The sequence below is a fragment of the Struthio camelus genome, chromosome Z (genome assembly GCF_040807025.1).
Source record: "Struthio camelus isolate bStrCam1 chromosome Z, bStrCam1.hap1, whole genome shotgun sequence".
Classification (NCBI taxonomy): Eukaryota; Metazoa; Chordata; class Aves; order Struthioniformes; family Struthionidae; genus Struthio; species Struthio camelus.
In genome coordinates, this window is record NC_090982.1 from 58,317,325 (window position 1) to 58,339,256 (window position 21,932).

Consider the following 21,932-nt stretch of genomic DNA (forward strand, 5'->3'; position numbering starts at 1 on the left):
TAACACAAAGGCATAAACCTCCCATCTATGTTTGTTTGTATTTGTAACGCTATTTTTAAAGGTGTATCATAGGGAACTTACTGTTCTTTTTTTTTGCATTTTTTTCCTGTGCCCAAAGGTGTGGAAGGCACTTTGCAGAAATAACCATACACAGTCCTTTCTGTGGAGAGGTTATTTTAAACGTTACCTTCTACACTTACTGTACACATCCAGGTCAGTCATCAAGCTGACCAGGGTAAAAAACCATAATAGGAAACTCCTACGTACACACTGCACCAACTACAATCTATAATCTCTTTGTGCACACACTTCTTTCTAGAAAGCCAAGATCCTGATTCTTCTGTAAGTCACACAGTTCTCACCCATCTAATCGCAAACAAATGATCCTGTTTAGTAGGAATTTTGTTCTCCAGGGAAATAGCAGTTGAACTGAAAGATGGTTCCAAAAGTGGAGCTCAGGGGCTAATACGGCACTGTCGAGCTCTTTTAATCTTCTTTGCATGGATAAAATAACATCCAATAAATTAAATCAGTATGGCTTACTTCATTTATTTATGTACGCTTCACAGCTGCAGCATTCATACACAAACATTCATTACTTTATAAAAAGATTAAAAAATGGTTATATATACAAAATTATTTACTTTTTTGATTTTTGTTTGTTTTTTACAAAAAAAATTCCTCAAATACTAGGTCTATCTCCATTTTAGAATGCAGAGACCTGTAATATAGACCTTGTGGTTAATGTTGTGAAAGTCGGGTTTTTTTTCTTTTCTTTTTTTTCCCAAAAAAGTGGCCCTGGTTGATAAAGTTAATGTATTAGCACTTGGATTTTTACAGGCCCTCCTTGTCATATACAAGTCCTCCATGCAGTCCTTTCTCATGAATGATGAAGCTGGAATGGAGAGCAGAAAAAAAGTTCCACATTGCAGTCCCTAGTTCATGCTTCATCCCACTTTATGTGCTATGTCTAAACTTTGCATCACATTGACGCAAACTGTACCTCGGATGGGAAACGGCACAGCTCCCATAAAAAAAAAATAAAAAGGTCATGTAACTTGTGTGTTTCTCTTCATCTCATAATAGCAAATTTCAGTCAATGCAGTTATTTCAACCATTTCCAGCCTAGGTGAACAACATGAAAACAATGTCATAAACGACTGAAGACCTCTGAGGCCATTCTAATCATAAATATGCCTGAACTTAGTGTGACTTTTCATTTTATATACAGGATTTTAAAAACAACAAACAATTGAACAACATTAAAATCATCTTATTTACATTTTCATTGGTGCTAAAATTGAGCTGTTTAAATATTGCAGTAGGCTGGTGTACATCATAAAATGGTCCACACTGATGGCATATAGAAAACTAATAATCTTGATAGGCTGGAAATGGTTTCTTCACCTCCCCACAAGCACCCCTCCACTATATATTTTTTAATTTTTTATTTGAATTTTCTGATAAAAACCATATTTTTGCAAAATGCATTGTGAGTACCGGAGTCCATAGTTTCAAAACAATTTGATAATACTCCTATAAGTGATAGAAAAGGCACAGAAAGTTAGGACTTTGGCTGAAATGGTGGAAATCCCTATTCACCATTTAGCATTCAGCGTCTTGAGTCCTGCCATGTCCTGATCCAGCGATGATAGTGTTTTGATGAATTTAATGATGTTCCTTTTCCTGATGAAGAATGTTTGTAGTAATATTTCTTAGAATAAGTCCTTTGGTATGTGGATGCTGCAAAGAAAAGGAGGAAAGCAGGAAATATTTTTAAATTATTTGAACCTAAAAGCTGGTTACACTTAAGGGTAAGATTCCATTTATTATTGATTAATTAGATGGTTAACAAATGAGTAACTGGTACTATGACCACGCCACAAACAGGGCAAGCATCTCTTACACATAGAATACCTCTGCAGAAAGCATTGCTAGTGTTATTAGGAACCTACCCATTTCAGGGTCTTTATAAGAATGCTGTTGCTTATTTAAAAACATAATTTAAAAACATAATTACGCTTCTGTAAAAACAGAGGATGAACATTTTCGTTATTTTTGGAGGCCTGACTGATTTTTTTTTAACAGACAGAGTGACCTCTGTTGCTGTCATAATCTGGAACACCAGGTTTGCTCTTCTCTTAAAATACGCATTCATTGCTTATTAATCCTTGCATTAATGATTCTATTGTTTCCAATCAAGCACTGGCTCCCTTTCAAAGAACTTACGGTTCATGCAAGTAATTTTAGGCATATCCCATCTTCCATTCCCTTGACACCGGATTGTTGGAATATGACGCTGGATGAAACCATCTTTGCAGTGATATCTAATAAGGGAGTTGATCTCATAACGAGGTTTCATCTTCCCAAAGGTCTTTGCATTTTCCACAACAGGAGGCTGACCGCAGGCAACTAAGAAGAGAAGAAGACAAAACAAAACTCAAAACATCAGTTTGCGAATACACTTCTGAATGTGATACATTGACCTCTAAATGCTGGGTAAGGAAAGATATCAAGGACTTCAGTAAGAATCTTAAGAGGCAAGTCCAAACAAGGATAGGGAGACCTATCCTGTTGTATAGTTCTCTGGTTTTGTAGACTAAATGCATCAATGATGGAAATTCTTGACAGCATGGTTAGAATTTTCTTTCTTGTTTGAATTTCTGACATAATTTTGAGCCAAAATAGCACCAAAAAAAAAAATCACTGGAAAGTTGTAGAACCTGATAGCCAATGAAGTGATTACAAGCTTTTAAAAAAAGTCTCATTTTCAAACTTTTCATGTCTTGCTCAATGACAGGATATATAGAAACGCTTAAAACTGATGGATCCATCAAGGTAGAGGGAACATGTCAATAAAACATTGCATACATAACCAGGCAGCAATGGAGGGCACAGAAGATTTTGGTTCGGATTTTTACTTTCGCATTCCGAAAAGGCAGGGAATTCCTAAGGTGTCAATGTATAGCTCCTGGTAGCTGCCAGGTTTCATGTACTTATCAGTTCTAACAGTGTATAAAACAAACGTATTTTTCAGGTGCCAGTGGTGCTGTTAAGCCATATGATTTTGGAAAACAAGAAGACACAGGTAGCATGATGGGTAAAAAGTATGCTCAACTGAAGCTGAAAAACAAACCACGTACTAGTGGACAGCTTCGTGCTCCGACTCGCTACCAAAATTTTGCTGCCCGCATAGTTCACAGTAATGACATCCGAGAAAAGAAGAGTAGGTAATATTTTCATGGTATGCATGAAAAACAGGCCTGCCAGTTATATGGATGCCCATTATGTTGAAAGCCATGCATAAGGAGAAACGTGCATGACTTTAATCACGAGCTCCAACTGTGCACATTTTTCTGCCTGAATCAAGAACAGATCAGAGAGAGATGTAATATGTGACTACAGATGAAGGATGATTTTGTGGGGTGAACTCAGTTCTGGGCTCATTGTACCTGTCCCAGACACAAACTAGAATTTATCCTTTTAGCTTTACAAAACTGGCTTTTAGAAAAACATGCCTACTAAGGCTATTGTTACTGCAAAGCTTGTACCTGTTCCTTTCTTGCAGGTATAGGTAAGGTGATAATTGCATGGTACATCATTCCACTGCCCATTCTCATGCCATATTATAACAACACAGTCTTCTCCAGCAGAAAAGAAGCTATCTGGCTGGTTTGGTCGCCAGTTCTCATATTGCTGCAGAAAAGAAGAGCAAAACCATTATTCCCAGTGTTGGAATATATTTACATTCCATTTTACAGAGGTTCACATAATATTACCTTTGATGTAAAACAATCTCAATTGTTTGAATCAGGTATTTAAGCACAAACTAAGCAAAGCCAGATTTATAATATCCTCCCACTCTATTAACAGATAATCTCAGAAGGGAAAAAATATTCTGAGCCAATTTCTCACTTACTGTAAACTGACGTCAGGTGAACAAAACAGAATGACACAATTCAGACCAAGTAAAATCTGATCCAAAGTGTGTTAAAGCACATTCTCTCTATCCTACAGGGACAGATGGAAACTGAAATGCCAGCAAATGCAGTAAATACTCCACTATTCTCATTACTTCAGGTCTACTAAATGGCAAATTACAAGTGATCCTGTCAGGCTCAAGTTAGGTGCTCTCCGATTTCACTTAATAGTCATTCAATGGGCTGACTTGCAAAATTAGGCCTAAAATAAGTAAAGGTGGTGCCAGAATACGTCCCCAAACTATTACAGATTGACTTTTCCATTAAAAAGGCTCAGGTGGCAGACTGAACGAATAGAGCAGCCTTTCAGCTTTAGAAATGATGATCCAGGTTCTGCCCTCTGTAGAAAAAAGTAACTCCACAGACCTTTGGATTTACAATGCTGTGAATAAAAGCAGAACATGGCAGACTAGTTCAAGAAGTAGAAAGCTGATTGCTGGTATGTGACAAAGCTTCAAATGGTGGATTTCTTTAGCATAAATAATACCTAGTTCTTCAGCCCTGCACCTGGAACACATCTGGCATATCCACTTGGGCAGGCACAAGTTTTTGGGTTCCAAACTGGCTATATGAGGCATTTATTTAGCTATACAGCTCTGCGGCTTTCAACTCTGCATTTACCTGAAGAGATGCGCCTACTGAGACAAACAGTGGTGAGACAGCCGTGCCAAGAGCTGCATAACACTAACTGCTGGCGGGCTGTGCAGGGCTCCACACATGGGCTATGTCCACCTGTGTTTCACTGTAGAATACAGACATTCAAGCATGGCTAAGCTCATCATTGCACAGTGTCATTTTTGGCTGAAAATTAGGGAGGATTTAGTCTGTTTTTTCGATCAATAAGCATGAAAAACAGAAGCAAAGGGCTTGTCAAACTGATAGAAAATCTATCTAGGAGTCTTTCATAGTGGGCATATGCTTCAGAGGAAGTTGCAAGGTCCTTGCAGTCAGTAGAGGTGGGATAATCTTTATCCCAAATGAAGCAGAGTACTTTGAGATTTATATACTGTTATGTAAAGGAAAATGAGAGCAGATTTGAGAAACTACTCTTAGTGATTTTCTTTGGGATTATTGTTGTGTCACTCCTAGAAGAATTTAATGAAGGATAAAAATAAGTATCTAAAAGTACAGGAATGTACAGAGATGCCAGACATTAACCAGACAGCCAGCCCCTTGTATGGTCAAAATGATACAGATTCTACAGTGCTTATATGTTAAGTCAGTGCTTATATCCTTCTAACTAGAGCTGACCCATGTAAATGTCACAAAAATTTAGCTTCTTATTTTTTTAACTTTATGAAATAACCACTATTCAGTGTCTGTGCGAACACATTTTAGAAATAATGTTAATGAACTGCATGCAAGTAGCATTTATCTCACAGTGAATCAAGCTAATTAAAAACTTGAGTTAAATACTTAACCTTTTCTTTCTGTTTCCCATCTTATCCGCCACTGGTTTTAATTATCCAAGCAATTTAACAATCATGCTCTAAATAAATTTGTTCTGCACTGAATTTGTTACTGGTACCAACTCATAAAACATCCCCCTTTTTATGTGGGACTAATATAATTTCATCTCTGTGTTGGAGTGATTAATAATCCTAACTTACAATATATACATTAGCCTTCTTTACCCAAGTCCAGAGTTCAGCATTTCACATTAGCTGATAAATGCGGGTATGAGTTTTGCAAGCCCAGTAGCTAAATACCATACATAGGAGTCAAATAAGACGAGTGGTGTGGGGGCTTTCTGCAATACCTAGTGCAAAAAAAAAAAAGAAAAAGAAAAAGAAAGCTCTGTATATATCTCCAGAGCTAGTGAGAAGGAAAACGGGGAGGAAGAAATGTGCTCATGTATGCTATGTATTACTGTAATTTAGAGAGCTACAAGTCGCCCTTTCCAAAAGAGTATTTTAAAATAGCTGCTCAGTCGAAAGTCTAGCACCTTCCTACAGCAAAATTGGTTAAGGATATAGTATTGTGATCGGAAAAGGCCACATTACCACAGCATAGAAAGTCACTGCCTGCTGCACCAAACTGATAGCTGAGCACGTGCACACGCTGAAGGCTCCAGCTTGTGAGCTGAGACAATTAACATGGGAATGGCTGATGTTACTGCCCCAGATATCTGTCCCATCGCCTCTCCATGGATGTGTAAAAAGCTCCAATGCAGTTTCACAAACATCACAGCTTAAAAGTCATTCAACAAATATTGGTGCAGGCTTCATTCCTGCTGCAGAGAAGTTCATCCGTGTGTGTTGTGGAGGCAGGGTAAGCAGGGAGAAATGACAACCTCACTTACATCTCTGAATGCCCATTTGCTACTGTAAGTCAGGAGTGTATGCATGGTCTGGTCATACTGCTCAGATGACAGGCAATCAGCTTCCTAAGCTGAGGCAATGCAATCACTTTCAAGAATACGACCACACATATAGACACAAACAAAAATTAGGGAAAACAGCCAGGAAGGTGGTAGAAAAGTTTGATCAATAACGTGCTGAAAGCGAAGGAAAGTTTTCAACAGGCCCTGTAGCCTGTAGCCATTTCTTGTAGGAATGGTACTGTAGAGAGGTGATTGCTTCCATAGGGACCTGAGTGTGAGAAGCAAGGACGTGTAGCGGCCCTTGAGGGCGTGAGAGCTGAAGGTGCTCAGCAGCTTGCCAGCTCCTGCTCCAAGCACACAGACTCTGTGCGCTCTGCACGCCTTACCATACTGACTCCAAACTGTTTGCTTTGTTGGCAAGGCAGCAGTGTTATGGCAAAGAATCATATCTAGGCTCTGTGGTCTATGCAAGAATGTCTGATATCCTGCAGCATGACATGCTGTTACCTCACATCTGATATCGTCATTGCATGGATTTACTTTGGCTGGATACTGCTTTTGCTTGGTTTTAGTGCCAGAATTGCTTAGCAGAGGAAGTTCCAGACTGCTGAATTGCTTTCTTAAGTCTCCACCCAGCTCTTCAGTAGTTTTTCAAATCCTTATTTAGCCGCTGATAGGGGGATAAGAATACAAAAAGATTCTCACAGTTTGAATGGTGTAAGTTGCTAGACAAACATCCTACTATTTTGCTCTCTCCTTATAGAGGACATTTTTGCATGACCATGATTCTGCTTTTTGCATACACTGGTGTAAATTAGGGGTGTTCCCACTATGTGCAGTAAAACTACACAAGAAGAAAATTAGTGAGAAAGAACCAAATCCCATATATCACATACTGGATCGCACGGTTTGTTTTCAGAGCTATTCCCTATAATCTGTCATATAAAGTGTGCTAAGTGTAAAGACTTCCCTCCCCTTGTAATAAAGTATCTAAAATACTCAGTTCATAACTCTTCTTTTGGGAAACACTGACCAAAATATCCTAAATAAGATGTACTTCTTTAAGTGGTTATGTCATTTAAGATCCTTGTATTTTAATGTAATTACTGTCTCTTAGAAAAATATTCTGTACCAAAAAATAAAATATTTCAATTGCAGTCCTTGTCAGCATCTACCATTCAGGTCTGTTTGCTTTTTAAGATCATGTGCAAAAATGATCAGCCAAATTCACAGATGAGCCAAAAAACATTGGCATCATTCCAGCTATCCTGCTGCTAGGTTGTATCTTTATATAAATTGTTATTGTCTCAGCAGACCAATGAAACCACCACGAAGGCATACTATGCTTGAATTGATAAAGTTCAAGACATCCATTTGCCAACAACAAAACTTCAGTTGACACCTTTATCAAACAGTTTTAGCTGTATGATTCATAAGATATGTTTTCTGCTTCTGAAAACCTAAATAATTTCTAATGTTAAGTTAACGTATGGAAGAAAAACTGCCATGACCATCTTTGTCCTCAGTGAAAAAATTTACATTGGGCTATCTCACAGAGGGACCTAAAAATTATTACTGCCCTGACTAACAATTAAGCAGCGCTCTGTGGAACATTAACACAGCACATGGGACATTTTCCCACAGATTACAATGCAAAGCACTTCCAGGCTGTACATTTTAGGCCACATAATGTTTAATGCGTACATGACCCACTACACTTTTCTCTTCCAGCTAGGAAGCACGATGTTGCAGGGCTGTGGAGAGGAACGTTCAAAGCAAGGCAAGGGAGTGAGTGCAAGGAGCACACAACTCTCCAACTCAGGTAAATATTGTTGCAACAATTACTTTACAGAGCTCTTAACATCCATGGCAGCTTAGAAACCTGCTTCTTTTTATCAAAAATAGAGATTTCAGTGTAATCATGTAATCAGAGAACTGCAAGAACTGGTCTAATGGACAGGATTTTGGTAGCTGCACAATCATTTGGTCCTTTAGGAGCCCACACTACTATTCTGTCTTGCCATCATTTTCAAGCTAAAAACAGGTGCTGCCCTTATGTTCATTACAGCTTTAATTATACTATGCTTTAAGAAGTCTTTCTTGTACCATTTTTTGGTAAAACTGAAGCCCACAATTACACATTGGAATTACTAGCTTTCTCTGCTACAGAATATTGAAAATTTTCCGGCAAAATGAGGGTGGACAGCCCACTGGTTAGAACAGAGCTGGGACGTGAGGTCAGTTCTTCAGGCTTCCTATGTGACATTATTAAGCAATACATTTGCATTTGGCTGACTCATTTTCTAATCTGTAAAACAGTGACAATGTATTTTCCTGCCTCACAGGAGATGGATACGTTGGTAACAAGAGCACATGAAGGCCTTTTATTAAGTTCCCCAGGTAAGTGAGTCTCCACAGTTTTTGGAGGTTTTCCTAGTAAGGGATTGAATTAAACCATAGCCATAATCTGCCAGTTGGGTGACAGACTGACTTTTCTGTTTAATTAAGTCCCAGAGAGCAAGGATTTTAAGAGCCATAAAGCAGCTAATTTTATTATCCAATTGCTAGGTTTTGTCATTCAGATGGCTGCTAATCAAACCGAATGAGCATAGCTTTCCTGCCATGAACATGCTCTGACCTTGTGGGAGAGCTGTTATTTCTATTTTCAGATAACTAGCCTTATTTGGGGGGCTTATATCCTTATTAATGTGTAATCCACTCAGCTCTTTCGGATGTTTGCATATGCCAAGGTGAATCTGTGAGTAAGCAGTATCTCAGCTTTGTGACATGCATTTAGAAATAGCAGTCATTGTTTTATCTCCAAAAGGCGGATACCAAGGGGCTGAGATCAACAGCTTGGATTCTGCATTCCAGAAGAGTCCACAAACATTGTGTTTAACGAAGCACAACAAAATAACCTACTGATGCAAACAAAACTTAATTACTTGACCTCTTTATTGTGTAAAGGCCAATAATCTTTTGTACATAAGTAAGGCTAAGAAATAATTTACTAGAAATACATCTAATATTTAGGTTTTAGGGTTAATGTTTTTCCTTCTAGGAAAAGGAAGTATGTTTTCAGTATATTTAAATGTGCTTAAATTATAAATCTCTCTTGGCATTTTTTGGCACTTGTAATTTCCAGCGGGATTTTTATTTTATTTCATTCTGGCTGCTTTCCTATCTGACTGCAACTTAATGCAATGCTAATAAGGTAAATCAAAAAGACAAGGAAAGATGGAGGGACCGAGCTGAATGGATACGCTCTGTGCCATTTCATCTTAAAGTGACATTTCCTGTCTCGTATTTATCACTAAACTAGCTTAAACAGCATTGCAAAGCTTACCAACTATTGTCTTTCTTTTCTTCCATAACCGTGCTGGGAACAGAAATACGCTCTTTCACAATAGCAGATAAAATCATCAGAATTTTTTATCAGAAAAGTCTACTGAACAAGTTCCTCAGTGTGCAGGTTCTCCTATAATTGAATAGCTTAAGTAAAAATTAAATCTCACTTGCAGTAAGTTCCTGCTCACTTCTATAGGCTGGCTGAACTACAAAGAGATCAGCACAAGGTTACAATGAGTATATGGATCAGTTCAGAATGCCCTGGTTTCTGGCACATGCACCGCTTCTATTACACGACAGACTCATGGGAAGTTTGAAAGGGATTCCATTTCCTTTCAATAGAAAAAACAAACAAACAAACAAACAGATTACTGTGAAGAGCTGGGAAGGACAGTAATATTTCCATTAAGTTCACCTGGTCTTTAAATACATTTTTACATTGGGAAAGACGAGAAACTACCTTACAGCACTGGCTCCGTTTCACTGAATTTCCCCCTAGTCCTGCAAAAGATTCTCCGTTTAATTTTATGAATGGGAGTAGTTTGACAGAACTCACCAAAATTATTCATGAGCTTGAAAACTCTATTCAGTAAGGGCTTGACCTTACTTTAATGACAGGGGTGGTGCCCCAGACTCCAAGAGGCAGATCCCATGGCTAATTCAGGCACATGCTAAAACAACGTGCTGAACGAGGGACCAAGCTAAGTATGCTAGTAAATCATTTCTGGGAGAAATTCTAATCCATATGAAGGCAATTGCTATGCTTAACCTTGCCTCCGAGTACCTACAAAATCACAGGCCATGGTCCTGGTATCCTTATTGTCTACATTATAGTTGCGTGGCTCCCATCGAGCCCCTAACCTGGGCTTTATTTGTACGGACTGAGGGAAGCTGCCAGGATATGGATCAGGCTGGCACCGAACACTTTCTCCATTAGGGAGTCAGAGAGTGACTGTAGCAAACTCCCAGCTCTAGGAGCTCAGAAATGCTCCTGACTTCACTGGTTTAGGCACAGATAGAAGGAGCTTTGCTAATGAACCATGCAAAGGATTTCATTTTAAAGGTTTTTTCCTAACACAGTAGTGGAACTTGTTGACAACTCTTCTGCTTCTCCTGTGACAGCTTTCAAAGAAAGGACCCCAAATAACATATGTATTTCCATGAATATCCACAGGTACTAATTGCAGATTATATAAACATTAAGACTTGTGGAAAAATATATAATTAGTGGAAGAAACCTAAGCAATATAAACGAAATAAGTAACCATGGCTAGCTGATGTATCTGAAATATAAAAGCAGCATCAAACTTGGGGGGGGGGGGTTGCGTCATGGAGCAGATGTTAGGTCTTCGACATTTTTTTAAAGCAGTACCAAAATATGACAACTTTTCTATGAAAAGTGGAAGCTGTTAAGTATGGCAGGAAGCTCCCACTAGATGGCACTGTCTACTCGCTACTGAGTCCAGATACTACCCCTGAATAGTTCCAAAATAATAATAACGACACAGAAAGCTATCTCCTTGATTAACTCTTTAAAAGCTACTGAAGCCAATGGACAAAATTCCATCGACTTTGAGCTGCTCTGGATCGAGTCCTCGCAGAGTAGTAACGTCCACGGTGTTTCAAATATTTCCTTTAGAGAAGTGCACAGTCCGCTGGTGCGGGTGTATTCTGTGTGCTGGTCTTTCAGAAGTCAAATATACCGTAGTATGCAGAGCTGCCAAAAGCGAATGGCACAAATTGCTGGTGAAATTCTCTTGCTAATGGGCAGGTGTTTTAGCGTTGAAGAGAATCATGGTAGAGTGATAAAGGTTCGTTAGTATAATACACGTGCTCTGGGAGTTATACAGACATAATTATATATTATCAACATGATGTAAACTCAGTTTTTTTAATGTGCAATTTACTGGAGAGCCACTGAAAAAAAATCCTCCATTTTGTCATGTATTTCAACAATTATTGCAGGTTTGGAGCAGTCCAAGAGTTTCGGCCCCAAGCCAACTGTAACGAGGCTCTGAAGTAACTGCCTACCCCCTTGGTAAAAATAAGACAAACAAAAAACCACTTTGTCCAAGAGGCCCTCCTTGCAGCCTAAGACACACTGAACTAAAACATACCTGTCATTAATAACATTATATAGTTCTCCTCCATTTAATGCAGGTCAAATGAGCATCTTAAAAAGAGGCTCTAATGACTGTTTGCAGCACAAAATCAAAACATTTGGTAGATTTAAAATCTCCTTCTCCAAGGATCCTGTGGGACATTGGCACAATGAGCTTTTTGTTTGCAGCTGACTACAGTACTTTTTAGTTTGTTTGCTTTATTTAACCCTCAGAGGCAGCCTACCTCCCTACAATATTCTATGCCTTTTGAAGGTTTTTGTGTTCAATGAAGTTACTCTTTCCAAGAGGGCAGTAGTTATAGATTTGCTTAAGTTAAAACATTCTGATTCACTGACCAATAAAGGACAGAAAAAGAGAGGGCTTTGTTTTTGCCAAAATGAAACTTCTGTTTTGTTTTGTTTTTCTATGTAGCTACCTAGCACTGACAACCTGAAGTCCAGCATTACAAACACAAAGCATAATACTCCTGTGCCGAAGGGAAGAAAAACTAATGTAGAGTCTCTGGACAGTTTTAAAAGTGGCAATATGCCCCATTACTTGCCTAGCTGGCAGCACTCTATAAGTGACAGACAATCTGGCCACAGACACTAGCCAGCTCCTTATTACAGCACTAATCTTATGTAATGGGAGTGAGCTCACCACCGTACAAAGCACTAATTATCAACAGCATTTTCCAAAGGATATGAATAACTCCCCCTGTGAGACGGAGGCCCAAGGCACAACCCCAAGTAGCTATATGTGCTTAATCCATAACATGAATAGTTCCAAAGGACTCCTTTACTGCTGTGCCTGTTCACAAGGGTCCTTAATAGTGAAATGCCAGCAATCCAGATACAATGGAGAAACGGCCAAAAGCAACACCAGGTTTTTTCTATTTGGATGGGCGTGCTTTACAGCTGTAAAAGTTACCATTCACAGACCTAAGTGAATTATTTAAATTCAATTTCCCTAAGATATTTTCAGATGTCACATTGTATCCACTCTTTTTTTGATCAAGCCATTTTTAAGTGTCCCTACTGATAGTATAAGTTTTATTATTAATATTGGCTCTTTCTTGCTAAAATTATCATTTACTATATAATTTGCATTACATTGAATTTAAGATATACAAAGATCCAACTAGGCATGGACAAACTCTTCTTTTCACACAGCTGCGTGACTGATTTAGGCCTTGCTTTCTTTTCCTGTATCATTGTGATTTTCCTGAACTTATTTGTTTTTATTACTTACAGCTTTTTATGATATATGTGGCCTGAAGATTGTCCATGACCCATTCTTAAAAAACTATTCACGGTCACAGAAATACCAGGAGAAAAATCTCCAGAAAGGAGGAAGAATAATTTTGATTCTGTAAACATTTCTACGTAGCAAACTCTTACCATTTTCATCCCAAGGAAAAACATATTTCAGAAGAAAATCGGGTCTTTCTCACACCACATACCAAAGGACAGCCCTATAACTACACTGTAGCAGAACACAAGCAGAGTTAACAAGCTCTTTAATATGCTCTTTAAATTAGTCTATTATTGTCTTCCACCTCTTCCATTTGTAGAGGCAGTCATACCTGCAATGTCTTGAGCAGAAATTTGCTTCATTTTCAGGAACTACTGCCTAATGTTCTACAAATGTTGGAGTGTGGCGAGCTCTCTGAGCTCACTTCGGTGCCTGCTCTCTCTGCCTTCACCTCTGAGACACATTATCCACAACTTAGGGACTACGCAGATATGCCAAAATTTGCAGCCTTCAGGTTCTGTTTCTAAGGGTCCATGTGATTTTTTACGTTGCCCATATTCCAAGTCCATGCTTGTGGCAGTGGTCAATAATCAGCAATGTTCACTGCAGTCAGAGTTGAACTTGCACCACAAGCAAGGGGCCAGGTTCCCTGAATGAGCATTCCCTTTTTGTGTTGTACTGACACAGCTGCAATCAACTCTTTTCTCTTGATATAAAAAAAGAGAGGTTACTGCTGCCAGAGGGTTTCTTCATATGGCCCATCAGCTCCAAAACATTAATCAACTGGAAATGCTGAAAAATTCTTTCTAAAAAATAAAAAAATAAAAAAAGGAGAAAGAATACACTGTAGATGAGAAAAGATTATTTCCTGCCATAGAGATACAGTACAACAAATCAGAACAAAACTAGATTCATATGGGTGGCCAGCACTGTATTCCAGTTTAGGGTAATTATATTTTGTTTTACCTATTGGAAAAGGTACCCAGAGCTTAACCAAGGAGCTGCTTTAAAGAGGTATCTTAACCTTAGCCAAGAAGCTCCGGATTTGTTTTTTAAAAGAATTATAAGCAGGACAAATTTAAATAAAACATGGCCTGGCCAATAAAATCCAGAATAATAAAATAACAGTAATTTGTTTATGGGAAAGGAGTGCCTGGACTGACAACTGAACTTTTGGGTACCAGTGTAGGACCTAACTATTTTACGCATTACTTTGCACTTTTCAAGCTCAGTATGTGTTTGAGATACAGTGGGTTCAGCTCTCTGAAAAAGCGTCATCTACCAGGAGATTGTGAGACCTATGTCATTTTGCCTGAAGGATAGAAAACTGCTGAGCAGTTTTAAATGAAAAATAATTTTAAGATTAAGTCCCAAAACATGCCAAAATCCCCTAAAAATGCACAAATAGCTATGCATCATCGCATACTTCGGTGAGGTAGATCAAAAAGTCTACTCAAATTCTTTTTGCAGGAACAGAGCCTACAATGCTATGAATTAGGACTGTACCTGTTTCTATTTCATTAGGATAATTGTCCTTGTGTTAAAAGTTCTTCCCTTGAATAATTCTGACTAAAGATCTAACCATATATTTACAAGATGACTCTTCATGTGTTCTAGGACTTGCTTACTGGCATCATTTTTGGTCATCACATATACATTCCAGTTGAAATATGAAAACCTTACACAGGAACAGAGGGACTTTTTTGACTGCTGCTGGTTTTGATGAATGAACAACAGCCAGTATTTTCAGGGGGAGCAAAAAAAGTGCTAAGACTATCAGAAGTAGCTGACTATGGTCGCACCTTTATTAGGCACATAAATAAATCCTGTTGTCTTCAACAGGACTGTGGTCTTGCCATGGTTACTTTAATGGACAGTGTAGGTTTCTTAGTAAGAAGCTTAATTCTACATAATAACCTCTTTAAAATCTTGGTCAAATTCATCCTACACATTAAAAACAAACAAGCCTCCCATCCCACTGAAGTGGCATGAACTGATCTTATCTAACTTGTAATACTGCATAGAAAACTGAATGGTCCTTGCTTATTTCAGTTGGCAAAAGTTTCATCTGTTGATTTATGAGGGAAAGGAAATTTCCACAACTACATCTGAGAATTTAAGCTTTCCCACTTTACTAGACCAATGACAGGGATGAGTTTATCAATTTCTTCCATCCAGTCTCAATCCACCACAGCACTTTAACTCTCACATCACTTGAACCAGCAAGCAAAGCACACAGAAAAATCCTGTGTTTTGGGAGGCAATGAAAGTGATACAGCACAAGGCTTATATTCCATTGCTGCATATGACTGAAACCTCACAAAAAAAGAGCCAACGTGGACATGCGTATTCAAGAATTCAGTGCAGTAAGAAACAACGTGCAATACACTTGGAAGTACATTCATTGGTTTTCACTAAGGAACTCTTGCATATGTTTTTGTCCAACTCCATCATATTTAATGGTGGTTGGCATTTAGCTTCAGTTAAAAAAAACTCGGAAAAATACAATAGGGTTATGAGCTGAAAATGTCAAAAAATAAGTGGTCTCCTTTCATTAAACTCATTGGTTGAAATATGTTTTAGGTGAAAAGAAAGAAAAAGATCATTTGAGCCCCTTTCCAGAAACTGCTAATAAAATGCATGCCAACGCTTGGCAAAAGAGTTTCTTTCAGCCTACTCATTATATAAGTTGTGGGTTTTCTCATGTTCATGGAAAACGTGTACCAAAGTAATCTAACCTTTGTTCCATAATCTCCAGTGGCAGAGTCTGAGGTCTACAGAGTCTTAATTTTACTTTTCCATTCCCCACCCCTTTTTGGTTCAGAATGAAAATTCACATGAAAGAAATCATGACAATTTAGTATAAACATTTATCAGTTATTTTATCTGGGCACTATTGGGTAAAACAGTAGCACTGGGCCAACAAGTCCATCAGCAACATCTCTTGCAGATTTTGTTGTTTTGTTTGCTTTTTTTTTTTTAACCTACTAAGATTAGGACTTTTTTGGAAAAAAACAAACAAAACTTTTAGAATTATAAGCATGATTTTCAGATTCAGATTCTGATATTATGGGAATTCTTAGCAGACTTGACAACTCTTCTATTAAGTCAGAAGTGTTAAATAGCATTCTAGACAGATGATATTGACTTGAAGAAAATATGGAGTTGATTCACAAAGATGAAAAAAGCACAGCTCAGTTACAGATGCACCTGATATGTAAAACACCAGAAGGCTGTTTAGATCTTGGCTATATGCAAGAGCTATCTCCAGTCTCAGAAATTCAGAATAGAACCTGAGTGCTGATGGAGCAATACCGATTTTTATGATCATGAGTTATATAAATGCATTTAACTCTACCATGCTTAATGTTTACTCACAAATACATGAGTGATGTAATTTTTTCATCTACACAGTGTTCAAATTCAGCAGAATTCTAAAGCACCCTCAGGGAAACACATTTGATGCATAGGTTTGACTATTATGTTGTTTTCCCAATTACTAGGGAAGTAATAAATCACTATTACCTGGAGAGGGGTTAGAAAGTATGAAAAATTAATTAAAAACTAAGAGAAAAGAGCAAACAAGGAAGTTACACAGGACCACTTCATCCATAAAACATATGGAATAAGTTATGAAGGAAAGCCATTGAAACAATGAACATAAATGATTTCAAGAGACATGTAGATTGTTTCCAAAGGAAGAGACAGAGGAAAGTTGTTAAAAAAAAAAAAAAAGTAGGAAAGTGGGATAAGGATCAACCAAAAGATAAATCTGAATTAAAGTAAAAATTTAACACAACATTTGCCCAGCAGCCTGAATTAGAAATAGAATCTCAGCACCATTTTTAATTTCCTGGAATTCATCATTCATTGATTTATCGAATTGGTCTTTGCAATATACGAGTTTGTATCTTGTTTCACACTCCCAGTATAAGACATGCTGACCCTTCAAGCACTATGCTTACTGGCAAATTTCTCTCTCCTAACTCCAGGTCCCCTAGCAAATTGTAGGTCCATCCCCAACAAACGCAGAGAGATTGGCACTTCCCTGAGCTCCACTCAAAATTAAACCACCTTCAGAGGGTGCCTGTCCCTGTCAGTAATGTGGAAGAAGCCACATAAGAGGCAGAATCAACTCCAGAATAAGCGGAATTCAAGGACATGGCACATCTGGTACTCTCAAAAACACATGAGCAGTGGTAAGAGGAAACGGTCAGAAGAAAGTCCTCTGCTTACATCCTGGAAGACGCTGTGCCTCCAAGCACAAGTGGGTACACTAGTTCCATCAGAGGGCTACAGAGCAATCAATCAGGCAACAAAAACATTTGAACTTCCTTTTCTTTTTTCCTGTACAGTCACCTGCCATACATCATAATTTCCCAAGGAATGGCTCATTTACAAGTCATTTAAAGGACTTTAACCCTCAGCCTGTTCAATGTAAACGGCTATGTTCCAAGTGTCTTCCTCCATAAATTGTAGCCACATGCAGCAATGACCATTTTGTGCAGGCATGAGCAGGTGCATGTGTGTGTCCTAAAGTCTAAATGTTTTCTGCTTTAAGAAAAATTCACAACTGGAAACAAAAATAATAAGCATGATCAATTTTTTAATATAATGCTCTTTAATGAGTGTTAAATGGCAGTAAATCACCTGTCTCTTCTACAGAAGAGACTGCTTTGAATTGGAAAGAGATCAATGATTTCCTGTATCCGGCACTCTGATTTATTTTAACTAAAGGTGGGTAAAGAGCGTTTTCCCTTTGCTTCTGCTGATTCTCCTTCCTGTCTTAAGGCAATGGGACATATCAAGAGCATCTTAAAATTTTGGGGACAGATTATTGTTTACAGGCCTCCTGAACCACCTAAGCATAACTGCTTTTCAATCCTAGCTGTAAAATTGCCATACACACTAGAACAGTCTCCAGGAGTACTTAAGGGACTCCTTAATGGGCTCTCAAAGACCCATGGTGTAAATGCCATATCCCCATCTGAAAAATGCATTCTGCTCCACATACAGAAGAATGAAAGAATTCTCCTATTGTATAAGAGCAGATAAGCACAAAGCAACTCCTGCAAAGACCCTTACATTACGTTCTCAGACTAAACTTTTTGAATTGGTTTCTGTTGGGAAACTTTGGGAGCTCTCACATATATAATAATAAGAACCAAGAACAAGATTTTAGAAATATACCACTGAAAAGTAGCTATCCCAAACAAAAATAACTTTCTTGCTATTTGCTGGGAGGCATATTTAGTAACTGCATTTTTTTGGTGGAGCTTCCCTCATTTCTCGTGAGAATTTGATAAGCCAACACAAAAATAAATTAATGAATGATTTCATTCTAAAGGCATCCTACCAGTGGGCTACCATCAGTCCAGCGGAAGTCACGCTCAAACATCTTGTCATTGAGGCCAATCCACTGGTAGTCATGCCCAATACCTAAAGCGAAAGGAACCAGAAGAATATTTTTATTAACTTTTCCATAAATGGGAGAATTTTCATCAAATGAAATAATTTGCACAGAATGATTCAGACATCCTGTTCTTAAGATTCTCTTACTCACTATGCAAACAACTATTTAGAGGCTGCTTTCAGCTTTTTTATTTTAATTCAGGAAGTCTACAAAAATGCAGATTCTGATCTAAAAGTTTTAAGCAATCCTGCCAGAAGAAACAGGTCAGCTTTTTACTCGAGTACATATCAGGAAAAAAGAAGATACATATATTTAATCAATAACATTTTTCAGATTTTGTCCAGGCTGTAACTGATACCTGTTTTGCAACATAATACAAAGAAACTGTTCTTTTATGCCTACCTAACATAATATATGGTGGCTGGGACAATGAAATCTGCTGAAAAAAAACCCCTAAGGTTTCCAGAAAAATGTTTCATTTCTTTTCAATGCTAAAAAAGTACCTCATTTTCAAATATTTTCTACATAACTCTTATCACTTAACCGTGATAAGGAACTAGCAAAACAGCAAACAGCAGAAGTAAACATCAAGAACACAATGTGTATTTTTAAAAGGTTTTATAAATGTATTTTAAAAAGAACTTGTAAAAGCTGAGTGATAAAGAGGATATTTCACTAGTTCTGAATTCTCAATGCCCTTTCTTGTTTAGAGGAATTCTAAGAATACATACGGTTCACAAAGATCTGCTCTTCATGGGACAAGATGCTTGTCAGGTGTGCTCCCTGGAGACGGCATTCTCGTTCAGCTGTATCCCATGTACGACGATGGGCAAAGTATTTATAGCACTGTCCCTGGAATTTGTGCCAGCCATAATCACAGGTCTCCGTGTCTGTGAAAAATAAACAAATCACATTTCTGACAATGGGCATGAAACACAGACGCGTTTCACAGAAACGGATAGATTTTCTGCAATGCAAAGGTTCAAGAAAGTATCCACCCATTAAGCAGCACAAATGCAAACAATAATCGCTCATCCATGAGGACTTAATAAAATTTCAGGTAGCCCTGTTTACCAGGTTTCAGTATTAGCTATATGAATATTACTCACATAAGGAGTACAATTTTCATTGGCAACTTTGTGAGCTTCTACTGATCAGATTGTGCTGCACTTGGACAATCCCAGGAGGACATTTTTAGTCCGTAACTCTGGATAAATAGCTTTGATGATAGATTGCATTTAGTCTGTATTTCATCTGAGTTTTTTGAGTTTTTATATGGGGATAAGAGTTATTATCTGTACAATAAATAGTTCTTTGAATCACTGTAATGAATTACTTTGGTTTGAAAGTAATCAATAATTGAAAATAATCATGAAGGAAAATGCTTGTCGTTGTTCGATCCACAGACGCGAAGCTGGGGTATTATCCTTCTGAAGAATAAATTTACCCCTTCAAGTCATCCTCCAAAACCCCCCTTCCTCAATAAAGTATAAAATTTTAGGTATCAGTTTCTAAAGAAGACTGTAAAACTGAACTATAAAGAAATGAAATGTGCATTGTTTGTATTTTGTTGAGGAATGGTACCGATAAGAATATGTAATAGACAGCATTTCACGTTCACATCAGCTAGCATTTCCTTTCATCTCAAGGGAAATAAACATGAGCCTTGGAGCTGTAACAATCTGTGGATTTGACGTTAATTATTTTGTCAACATTAGGCAACTACAAACAAAATAGAAGGCAAGAAACAACATAGTTCCCACCCCAAGTTTGATTCTACACCAACACTGCAGGAGTGAATCACAGGCAAAATCAGTAATGTAATGAGATGTGCATAACAAATGTGATGCCTGACTGTATTTGAAGCTGTGCTTCATGATGAGAAGAGCTTGCCACCAAGAAGAGACAGTTTTAGGGAGGAATAGCAGAAATGATAGAGAAAACTCAGACTGTTTCGAGTTATGACAGTTGAAATGGCACCATAAAGGACACTTCAGCTCAAGATTACAGCATGTTCTGACTACATCCTGTCCCAGCTATCTCAACATGCTGCTGGCTCACCCAGAAGAGCCTCCGTCACGGGATGCTAAAGAACAGAAACACAAAACTGCACTTTTCTTTTCACCAGGCAACAGCCTGCTGCTCTCCACCAAGTTCTATACCAATCCCAAAGCAAAACTGTCCGAAAGCAACCATCTCGCCTTTGAAGACGTGTTTATACATTCTGGGTATGAAATGGGACTTTTTAAAGTCAATAACGTGCTTTGGCCAAAGAGGCTGTTTTTGCAACAGGGCAGAAAACAGGGCAGAAAAAGCCAAACATTATAGAATGTGCCAACTACATATGACTGCACATTCTTTAACTATGATATTTCTCAGGCTTTAGCTAGAGGCAATGTGTTATACAAACTGCCATAATGGCTCAGACCATTGGTACAATTAAGCTGCTAATGTATATTCAGTGGTGGCCAGTTACTGCTCTATCACAAGGAGACAATTAGGGAATAATTCATCCATAAGGCAAGACTGATTCTTAATTCATAGCAGGAAGATATCATTCACGTCCTGAAGCATGAAAGCTTCTATTTTCTGGAAGTTTTGTTGCCCATTTTAAATCTCTTAATAAAAAACTAGGCTTTAGATAACGTTTGCACTTTTAAATCCATTTAAATATATCACCCCAATATCATTTCTCTGACAATTCCTGGCAACATTAATAATACAGTAGCTATTGTCCTAAGAGTCTGGTATCAAAATCTTTTTGAAAAAGGCATCAATATAGACATAAATGTAGCAAATATAGAGGCAAACACTCCCTCTTCTATTTTCCACAAGTTAAGCTGTAGAAAACTGCTTGTGCTTCCAGTAATCCCAAATATGAAAAAGGAATGTAATCTACACTACCAAGTTGTCAGTTTTTGATGTTTTTTCCTCACTGTATCCTGCATTAGGTGCGTGCTGCAGATACAGCTTTAATCTCTGGGATCTAGGCTATTTTAAAGTTTAGTCTGCCTTTGGCTTTCAAGAACATTTATTTAACCACACAATGCTGACTAACAGTGCTGTGTCCTTTGTGCAGGCACTTAAGATTTTATTATTCATCTTGTTTAGGGACCACCTCATCCCACAGGAAACAAGTCAGATAACAAGCAGAGCTCCATGCCGAGAAAAGTCATGGCCAGAAAGCAGTTTCGGGCTACTCTGATTAAGCCTCTGCCACTGGGGAAGAAGTGCAAGAATTGAGGGAAGATCTGCGGAGTGGTATATGAGGGAGGCAGTGTGTGTGAAAACACAAGAGCTAAAAGACTGAGTTCAAAAAATGAGATATAATGGCCTAACCTTGAAACATGAATATCAGTTTCTGTTCTCAGCTCAAGACAGAAGATACCAAACTGGCATACGTACTTATAGTTGATATACATACACCTGCGGTGCATGCAAAACCCCTCCCAACCCAAAAAGGCATGAGAAAAAAAGAGGGATAGTTGAATACCTTCTTCTGCACCTGTTTA

The 21,932-nt window shown here is 38.1% G+C and overlaps 1 protein-coding gene across 3 annotated transcripts in view; it reads right to left on the reverse strand.

Moving 5' to 3' along the window:
- Positions 1-524: 524 nt before the first annotated feature.
- Positions 525-21,932, reverse strand: part of LOC138064833 (versican core protein-like) — a 116,083-nt gene continuing 94,675 nt past the window's right edge. For all 3 annotated transcript variants that reach the window (XM_068928909.1, XM_068928908.1, XM_068928910.1), the window contains 5 exons: positions 19,152-19,310; positions 18,364-18,446; positions 3,552-3,696; positions 2,230-2,412; positions 525-1,743 (listed from right to left, as the gene is read on the reverse strand). In XM_068928909.1, the coding sequence (XP_068785010.1) occupies positions 1,613-1,743; positions 2,230-2,412; positions 3,552-3,696; positions 18,364-18,446; positions 19,152-19,310 (701 nt within the window). In that variant the 3' untranslated portion in view covers positions 525-1,612. The remainder of the gene's footprint in view (positions 1,744-2,229; positions 2,413-3,551; positions 3,697-18,363; positions 18,447-19,151; positions 19,311-21,932) is intronic.